This window comes from Carlito syrichta, unplaced genomic scaffold, assembly GCF_000164805.1.
Source record: "Carlito syrichta isolate Samal-C Ts95f unplaced genomic scaffold, Tarsius_syrichta-2.0.1 Scaffold309649, whole genome shotgun sequence".
Classification (NCBI taxonomy): domain Eukaryota; kingdom Metazoa; phylum Chordata; class Mammalia; order Primates; family Tarsiidae; genus Carlito; species Carlito syrichta.
Genome location: NW_007253745.1, coordinates 79,378 through 88,611, shown reverse-complemented (window position 1 = coordinate 88,611; position 9,234 = coordinate 79,378). Strand labels below are relative to the sequence as shown.

General features: G+C 52.6%; 1 protein-coding gene across 1 annotated transcript in view; it reads right to left on the bottom strand.

The window, feature by feature from the left end:
- TMEM63A (transmembrane protein 63A) overlaps positions 1 to 9,234 on the bottom strand; it is a 36,781-nt gene that overhangs the window by 13,657 nt on the left and 13,890 nt on the right. Inside the window, exons 6-13 of the mRNA XM_008067505.1 lie at positions 7,919 to 8,061; positions 6,828 to 6,879; positions 6,287 to 6,395; positions 5,566 to 5,636; positions 3,056 to 3,136; positions 2,693 to 2,816; positions 2,459 to 2,592; positions 440 to 577 (exon numbers count right to left, since the gene is read on the bottom strand). Coding sequence (XP_008065696.1) covers positions 440 to 577; positions 2,459 to 2,592; positions 2,693 to 2,816; positions 3,056 to 3,136; positions 5,566 to 5,636; positions 6,287 to 6,395; positions 6,828 to 6,879; positions 7,919 to 8,061 — 852 coding nt within the window. The remainder of the gene's footprint in view (positions 1 to 439; positions 578 to 2,458; positions 2,593 to 2,692; positions 2,817 to 3,055; positions 3,137 to 5,565; positions 5,637 to 6,286; positions 6,396 to 6,827; positions 6,880 to 7,918; positions 8,062 to 9,234) is intronic.

Genomic DNA, 9,234 nt, shown 5'->3' with positions numbered 1-9,234 from the left:
TAGAGATGAGGTCTTGCCAAGTTGGCCAGGCGGGTCTCGAACCCGCAGGCTCAGGCAATCTACTCACCTCAGCCTCCCAAGGTGCAGGATTACAGGCTGAGCCACCGAGCCCATCTGAGATGAATTCTTAACCTGAATTTCGACTGCTTCTCATTACTTTTTTTGAACATGGCTACTAGGAAATTCAAAATGACACGCAGAGCTCACGTTTTATTCCTACTGGAGAGTGCTTGAATGCTATGGAGTAACACTGGAGGAAGGCACTGTGTATGGACACCCCAGTCAGGCTGCATGGAGGACATCACAGTACCCTGACCCAGAGAGTCACAGATGTGTGTAGACCTCCACTGACTGTCAGGCACACCTGTGCTCCAGGGTGTGAGGCAGCCCCCCAGGAGCCCAGGCGCCTCTCCCCCTCTTTCCCTGGCCTGGAGCTCACCAGCATATGTCCTCGGGGTAAGCGGCGAAGGTGACCGTCCACTTGGAGGTGTGGAGCTCTCTGCTGTGGGAGGATGGCTGTGGCTCACCTTTGCACCGAAGGCTCTGACACTTGCAGGCATTGAAGTCTTTCAGGATGCTGCCAGGAAATGCAGAAACACTCAAGACCCAGCATACCCAAGTTATCATGCGCAAATGTGGCAGATGGGTACTGAGTAAGAGTGGGAGCCTAGTGACACAGGATATTTGCTTTATTTTGATTTTATTAGAATTAAGGCTGTGTACAAGGCACCTTACTTGGCATACCATGTGGAGGATGTTTAATCCTCACAACAGCCCTGCAAGCAAAGGAGTACTATTTCCATTTTTCCCTAAGGAAACTGAGGTTAACATACCCCCACACATAGCTTCTCCATGGGCTAGCCCCCTCTGCCCTGCTCAGTGAAGCTGGGACCCTGGTCTGATCCTGTTGCCAGGCCAAGGGCCTCACTTTTTCACTCCCTCACTTCTTCCTCAGGCCCAAGAGTAGCACTAGGCCACGTGACATACTGCCTCCCCAGGATGCCCACCTCACCCTCACCATCTCAGTGGGCCACAGTCTTTCCCCATGTACCCTCCCATAAGGAACCCTCCAGCCCTCTACTGCAGCCTCAGAATACCCTTCCTCTTTTCTCCCCTTCTAGTGTCTGCAGTGAAGCCGGAACCACTGTGGGAAACATCCAGGAGACCATTCCCAGGGTCAAGATGCCCAAGGCAGGGAAGGTGGGAGAGGGACATTGGCTGCGTCACCTCCTTTCTACACCCCTCTCCTGACCCAATCTCCCGCTGCTCCCAAGGCAAGATGACACCGAGATCCCAGGCATGAGAGCATTTTGTGAGCTTGGAGCCCCGTGGAACACTATGAAAAGCCACTCACAGCCAGGTGCAGTGGCTCACGCCTATAATCCCAGCACTTTAGGAGGCGAAAACAAGAGGACTGCCTAAGCCTAGGGGTTCGAGACCAGCCTGGGCAACTTGGTGAGAACTTGTCTCCATAATATATGTATAAAAAAATTAAGCCGGGCTCGGTGGCTCAGCCTGTAATCCCGCACCTTTGGGAGGCTGAGGTGAGTGGATTGCCTGAGCCCACAGGTTCGAGACCCGCCTGGGTAACTTGGCGAGACCTCATCTCTACAATAAATCAAAAATTAGCTGGGTATGGTAGCGCGTGCCTGTAGTTCCAGCTACTTGGAAGGCTGAGGCGGAAGGATCACCGGAGCCCACCGGGTTGAGGCTGCGGTGGCTGGGAGCGGCCACTGCACTCCAGTTTGAGCAACAGAGGGAGACTCCAACTCAAAAAAAAATTAGCCGGGTGTGGTGGCACACGCCTGTAGTTCCAGCTACTTGGAAGGCTGATGTGGAAGGATCGCCTGAGCCCAGCAGGTGAAGGCTGCAGTAGCCATGAGCGTGCCACTGCACTCTAGCCTGGGTGACAGAGTAAGACTCCAACTAAAAAGAAAAAAAGAAGAAAAAAAAGCCACTCGCAGTGCCAGGTTGCCACGGCAGTGAGCATCCTGGAGTGCCTGGGGGTCTTTCCCCACAGCTTTGTATTTGCTGGAAGATTGGGAGCCCACAGACAGAAGAAGGACCTGCAGTTCTCAAGCAGATGTCTGAAAGGAGGGTGCATCCACCCCCACTCTCCACCACCCACAGCAGAATGCTGGGACATAGAGCCAGCAGGATGGGTCCCGGGGCAGCTGGGGAGAACCCAGCAGTGGGGACAGGCCACATCAACCAGAGAGTGGTCAGCTAGAATCACCCACTCTGTGTCTGCTGCCCATACCCAGTCCCCACCAGCTGTTGTACAAACATGAGCAGGGCTCACCAATGGGTGAGTGAGGATGGCTGGGGAGGAAGTGGAAACATCACAAACCACAGCGATGGTGAGTCAGCAGTACCATCTCTACCTAGGAGGGACAGCAAGCTATCTGGAGGGGGTACAAAGCCACCCTAGAAGGGGCTGGGATGTGCCCATGCTCACTATGTGGCCATGGACTTCTCCTGGAAGGTGACGAAGGCCATCCCCAGGGGCTGGTCCTGGACGTGGCGCTCCTCCTCTGTGATCCTCTCCAGCAGCCTGTCCTTCATGCGCGTATAGTAAGAGAGGGCGTCCTCCTGCCAGGAGACACATCCCCTTGGGATGACATGGCCCTGTGCAGGTGTCCAGGCACCCCAGTGTCTGCGTCCGCACTCCCATCCTGGGGGGGGCCCTTACCCGCTCACAGCCCTGCACTTCGCAGCAGCAGAACTGACCACAGGGCTTGGGGTTAATAAGGGTCCGCTGGCCTGTCTTCACCTGCAGGTTTGTGTAGTAGGTCAGGCTTGTCTCGGTCTTCTTTCTGTTGGGGTGAGAGCAGGGACACACACTTCAGTCTCACAATCCAGTGGCCTGGACCCACACCCACTGTCCCACTGTCGGTCACCAGAAGAGAAAAGGGAGTCCAGCTTTCTGAAGAAGAAAGGGACAGGACTCCCTTCTCCCTTCCCAGCTAGGGGATCCCAGCTCAGCAAGGAAGGAGGTGGGAAGAGGTCAGAAAGCTCCAGGGCGGCCGAACCACCTACCTACCGCTGCCCTTACCTCTCCTTGCACAGGTAGATGAGCTTGGCCACGTTATAACACAGCTGAACATCCACCACCTCGCACGTGGGATACGCGTCCCTGTGGCCAGGGAGGAAAGCAGGCAAAGGACGCCATTGGACAAGAGAATACCCCAGGCAAGAGAGAAACCCAAGTCCCCAAGGATGGCAGGACGATCACGCTGCTGGTTTCTGGCCAGCGGAGACCTCTTTTCCCTTCATCTTTTACCCCCTCAAAGGGGAAAATTGTAAAATTTAACACAAAGAGCCCTTTCTTAATAGCATGAAGCTAACTGCCTGGAACGGACAAGTTTGTACCCACTTGGCTTTCCTTCCGCTGGCATTTCTCATGGGGAAAATGAGCATGTCGCCAATCCTCTCAGCCACCCAAACAAATAGGGCTCCTGTTGGCTCTAGGTCAGTATCTACCCCGAGTATCACTGAAATCTTGTTCAGGTAGGCTTTTTGAAGGCCACAAACCCTTTAGAGGGTCTAAAAGTAAGATGACACTGAGATCCCAGGCAGGAGAGCGTTTTGTGAGCCTGGAGCCCTGTGGCAAGGAGCACTATGAAAAGCCAATCACAGCCGGATGCAGTGGCAAAAAGACTCTCAGCCCAGAGAACGTCTGCTTACATACTAACAAAGCAGCGAAATACTTACATACTCACTACTGACCATGTATTGTTACCTATATTAACTTATTTATCCTGTGAGATTTTACCCCCATCTTACAGAGGAGCAAACTGAGGACCCCAGAAGTCAAATGGCTTGTGCCCAATGTCACACAACGAGTGAGTGTCTGAGTTGGGAGGTCAATATAGGCTGCCTAGCCGGGCTCAGTGGCTCAGCCTGTAATCCCGCACCTTGGGAGGCTGAGGTGAGTGGATTGCCTGAGCCTGCAGGTTCGAGACCCACCTGGGCAACTTGGTGAGACCTCATCTCCACAATAAATCAAAAATTAGCCAGGTGTGGTAGCGCGTGCCTGTAGTTCCAGCTATTCGGAAGGCTGAGGCGGAAGGATCCCCAGAGCCCAGCAGGTTGAGGCTGTGGTGGCCGGAAGTGGCCACTGCACTCCAGTCTGGGTGACAGAGTGAGACTCCAACTCAAAAAAAAAAAAAAATACAGGCTGCCCAGTTCGTGCGATGTCCCCTCACTGTACACACAAAACTGTACACATAACTCCGGAGGACTCCAGGACCATGTCAATCCCCACCTCCTACATGCCAGACACTCCTCTAGGTGCTGGCACACGTTTTAGTGAGAGAGACAGTCCACAGACACATCATTCAATTAAACGGTAGGATAATTTCAGGTCCCAATAAGAGCTATGAAGAAGAGAACCCCCATTTAGGCAGCCCTGCTGCAAGGCAGATTCACCTAACAATCCCCATGGATTGCAGCATGCTCACTAAAAAGGCCTCCTAAAATAGAGGAACGCATGAGTCATGCAATGTTTGTCTGGGAACGAGGGGCCTTTTTTTTCCTTTAAGGTTATACAGTACTTGGAACTACCATTTCCAAGTGTTCCTAGCTGGCGTTATTTCAAGGAATAGAGAAAAATGATTCCAATGTTGAGTATTTAGACCTAAATGAACATTTCTAAAATACTCGCAGTTTCTGACGAAGAAGCCAGTTGAATTTCAAACACTGACTTTACGATTCTGTTTAGGCTAATAATTTGCTTAGCAAGTGCTTTCTTCATAAGCAGTGCAGAGTTAAACTGTAGCTGACCCCTAGACCATGCCACATACCGACCGCTTAGTGGATAAGAAATGAAGAGAGAAGAAAATCTCAGCCCTGAGCGCAGCCTTCAGGTCCTCGGGCTTGGGGTCCTGGGAGCCTTCCGGGCCTGCTCACCCCCACCTCACCCCCCTTCCTGATGCTCCCAGTCTCTTCTTGCATTCGTGGCTGGACACACAGCCTCCTCACGGGAAAGCCTTGCCTCCAGTCTCCACCTGCAGATGCTCGTGGGGGGCTGCCAAAAAGGAGGTTCTGCTGACAAGAGCCTGGACTCCAACACAACAGAGTGCTCACTCGACAGACACCTGCTGAGTGAGTGGATGAACCAACAAACGCAGAGATGGCCCGAGGTACATCCACCTCTGACACTCTAGCTCTGTGGGTCAGCATAAAAGCTCGGCTCACGTATCTCTTATCCTGCAAAGCTGTTGCTGAGAATCCCCGGTGTCCCATTTTCTTTTCCTGTGTCCTCTCAAGATGTTTATTTGCATCTACAGCCTGGCCTGTACTTTGGACACTGGGATCACATGGGCGGCTGTGGCTGCCTGCAGAGAATGGGCCATCCAAGCCCCGATGCTGGCACGGCACCCCCAGAGTTGGTACCTGGGAGCCATTTGATGCTTGGGCGGCAGGGCCAGGTCCTTTTCGGATCTCACCCAGACACCAAGTAAATGACGGAGGCACTCCCCTAAGGCACTTACTCCATGGGACTATGCCTGGTGGGGGATGGGGGGGGTTGGGGTTGGGCTCAGCTCTCCTCTCCCTGCTTACCGGAAGTGACTCTCCACAGCCTCCTTCTTGGCATCTCTGGGGAGCCCTGTGATGAACAGGGTCCGCCGCACCTATTGGAGAACACAACAGGGAGAGAAGTCACTGGGGCAGGCCAGTTTGTGGGTGGGCCCAGGTTTCCCACCTCGTGCAAGGCTCCCGAGAGAAAACAGTGGAAAATCAGAAGACTCGGGGTTCTTCCTTTGTGACCTGGGAGAGCCCCAAAGCATGTTATTTACACAGGATCTTCTTTCAGGCTGTACAGAGAATCCATTTCCAAAGCAGCTCCTGTGCATGGCAGGAGAAGGAAAAACAACCCAAAGACGGGGAGTGACTCAATGGGGTCACACAGCAGATCAGAGGGCAGAGGGGGGCCAGACCTAGAACCAAGTCATAGAAACTCCCCTTCCCTGCCCAGCTGTGGGTTGCAAAGACAAAGGGCTGCTCTCCACCCAAATTTCTTCTTTACTCAGCCTCAGGAACTATTAGCCCCAGCCCCACAAATCAAAGGGCAAATTGGCAGAATGGGGGGAAGTATCCAAATCTTAAAAACAGTCCACCAGGAAATTAAAAATATATATACAAGACCAAGTGTGAGTGTGAATATGCAAGCCACCACCCTCCTTGAGCTCCCCACTGTCAAGGTCCTGTGACGTGGGAGGTCCTTCCTCGCCGGCTGCCACCTGAGCCCCTCCCAGCACGTCCCCAGCCCAGCCTCACTCACCAGACTCTCTTCCTTGTACCTGATGGACTGAGTGTGGTGCCGCATGAAGCCCACAGTGAGGAGGAGGTAAATGACAGCGAAGATGGTGTGCAGCCAGAGGAGGTTGTTGCTGGGGGAAGAGGAGACCACCTGCCATCAGGGCTGGGATCCCAGGTGGAGGCTGGGGCATAGGGCTGGGGCCTGGTGACGCTCAGTGGGCACTGAGCCGAGGGCCCATGGCATCATCACAACAGACGCCTCCCACAGAGCCTGCACGGCCAATGTCCCTCAGTCCCCCACGCATACTTCAGAAAGGTCCCTGTCCCTGTCCTGAGAAACGAACTCCAGATCCACAGGGCTTTCCGTGCTTCATAAAGGCTCCCACAAAACAGCAGCTGCCGGTGGCATGTTCGTGCCTGTGGCCCAGCAATATGTGAGCTGCAGGGGGCTTTCAGACATCAGTCTGATCGCTTTGGACCATCCTGGCCCACCCCAGCTCTGGAATCTGCCTTCTCCTTGGTCTCCCCATCAGTACCCTCATCTTTACCCGCTCCATACTCACTCAGTCTGCAGGTTGACTATAGTTGTCCTCCCAAAATTGTAAGGGTCTTTATCTGCAGGGAAATACAGATACTTAGATCCAGAGTCGTATGGGTTAGCAGGAGAGAGCATCATCAGCCTTGGTTGGTGGAGCTCTGGGGAGGAGGATCTGAGATGCCTGAGCCAGTCAGAAGAAAACATCTGTCCGGTCTTTTCAGAGCTAAAACCATCAAGGCCTCTGTTTGAACTAGCAGGCTTCCTGACAACTTCTCAATCCACTATGCAGGTGAAGTCTAAGTTTAAATTCATCTTGTTTTGAGAAAACTGGAAACATCCTAGGTAGTTACCAAAACAAAGGTTGGGAATTGCTGGGCATTAGAAGTGGATTTGTGGCCGGGCTTGGTGGCTCAGCCTTTAATCCCAGCACTTTGGGAGGTCGAGGCGAGTGGATTGCCTGAGCCCACGGTTTTGAGACCAGCCTGGGCAACTTGGCAAGACCTCGTCTCTACAATAAAAAATTATCTGGGTGTGGTAGCACACACCTGTAGTTCTGGCTACTTGGAAGGCTGAGGCAGAAGGATCACCGGAGTCTACCAAGTCGACACAGGGGTGGCTGCGGGTGTAGTGTGCCACTGCACTCCAGCCTGGGCAAAGATGTGAGATTCCAATTCAAAAAAAAAAAAGTGGATTCGTGATGGTATTTTGGAAGCTGGATTCCTATGGGTACCCATAGCTATAAAGTTTCTGATTCTGAGTGAGTATCACAGATACCTTCTGAGTCCACTAATTGTGATCTCCTAATTTGGATGAGGGCAGGAAAGTCTAAAACATTCTCTGAAAGCTCTTGATCCTATACATTTGGGGGAGCTTTTTTCTCCTATTCAGATAGAACCAGAATTGATATTAAGAGTCCCAACTCTTGCCCAGGCTTGGGGTAGATTCTTCTCCCAATCATTAATTCAAATGGAAACATTCAGGAAGTCACCTTGAGACCTTCTCACAGCTGCACTTGAACATGACCCCTGGGGTTCTGGTCTACCATGATGAGCCCATTTCCCTAGGACTGCCACTCTGCTCCATTCTAACACAGACAAGGGTGAGAAGGGTCATTACCCAGTAAGTCCCCAGAGAGGTTGACAGGCAGGATGACACACAGGGACAAGAAGCTGACCACCACCAGCAGGAAGATGATGTGCCTCTGGAAGGATAGGTAGTGGATGGCATCCTCCCCACACCACTCCAGGATCTGGTCATCGCTGGCCAAGACACACATGGAATCTCAGTGAGCAGCAGGAACAGGTCAGGTCCGCAGAGCCTCGCATGGATTATCTCATTTAATCCTCTCTGCAGTTTTTTTTTTTTTTGAGTTGAGTCTCACTCTGTCGCCCAGACTGGAGTGCAGTGGCCGCTCCCAGCCACCGCAGCCTCGACCTGCTGGGCTCCGGCGATCCTCCCACCTCAGCCTTCCAAGTAGCTGGAACTACAGGCGTGTACTACCACACCCGGCTACTTTTTTTATTTTTTATTGTAGAGATGAGGTCTCACCAAGTTGCCTAGGCGGGTCTTGAACCCGCGGGCTCGGGCAATCCACTCACCTCAGCCTCCCAAGGCGCGGGATTACAGGCTGAGCCACCGAGCCCGCCTTTCTCTACAGTTTTATGAGATGGTTCAATGATTATCTCCACTGCTGTTCTTTTATATATGAAGATACAAAGGTACAGAAAAATGGCATATGCTTCATGATCTCACAGCTCATAGTAGCAGATCTAAGATATAAATTCCAGAGCCCACTGTCTTAACCCCTACCCCATACACTGTCAACACCACCGCTCCATTTTACAAAGCCAGAAACATCGGTGCCCAGGTGACATGTGTGGGTGAGCTATGTAAATACAACTATTCTGCAGCCCCTTCCTACTTTCATGGGATTCTCATTTGGAATGAAGGTAGGAATGTGTCCAGACCTCTGGCTCCCATCTTTCTCCTGACTCCCCCTCAGGTGAGCTGGAGAGACAGGTGGAGGCAAGGTTTTGAACATTCGAAGTCTCAGTTCATACTATTGCCCCTGCCTCCTTCCTGTGTCCCTGTCATGGCCTCAGAGATAGGGGGTTGGGTTACCTGTACCACCCTTTTGCCCACTCTCTGAGTGCTACCCTTGGGGCTCTGGGTCAATTGGGCACACAGAAAGTTCCAGGTCAGATAGTCAGATTTTGGTGCCACAGAGAGCGAAGAGGGAGGCTGCTCCCCTCTTTCTCACTCTCCTGGAATGGCAGAAGGCCGGGAAAGGAGTGCACTAGGAAGCTCAGGAAACAAGTTTTTCATCATAAAAAGGCAGAGCTAGCCAGCTCGGTGGCTCAGCCTGTAATCCCAGCGCTTTGGGAGGCTGAGGTGAGTGGATTGCCTGAGCCCACAGGTTCGAGACCCGCCTG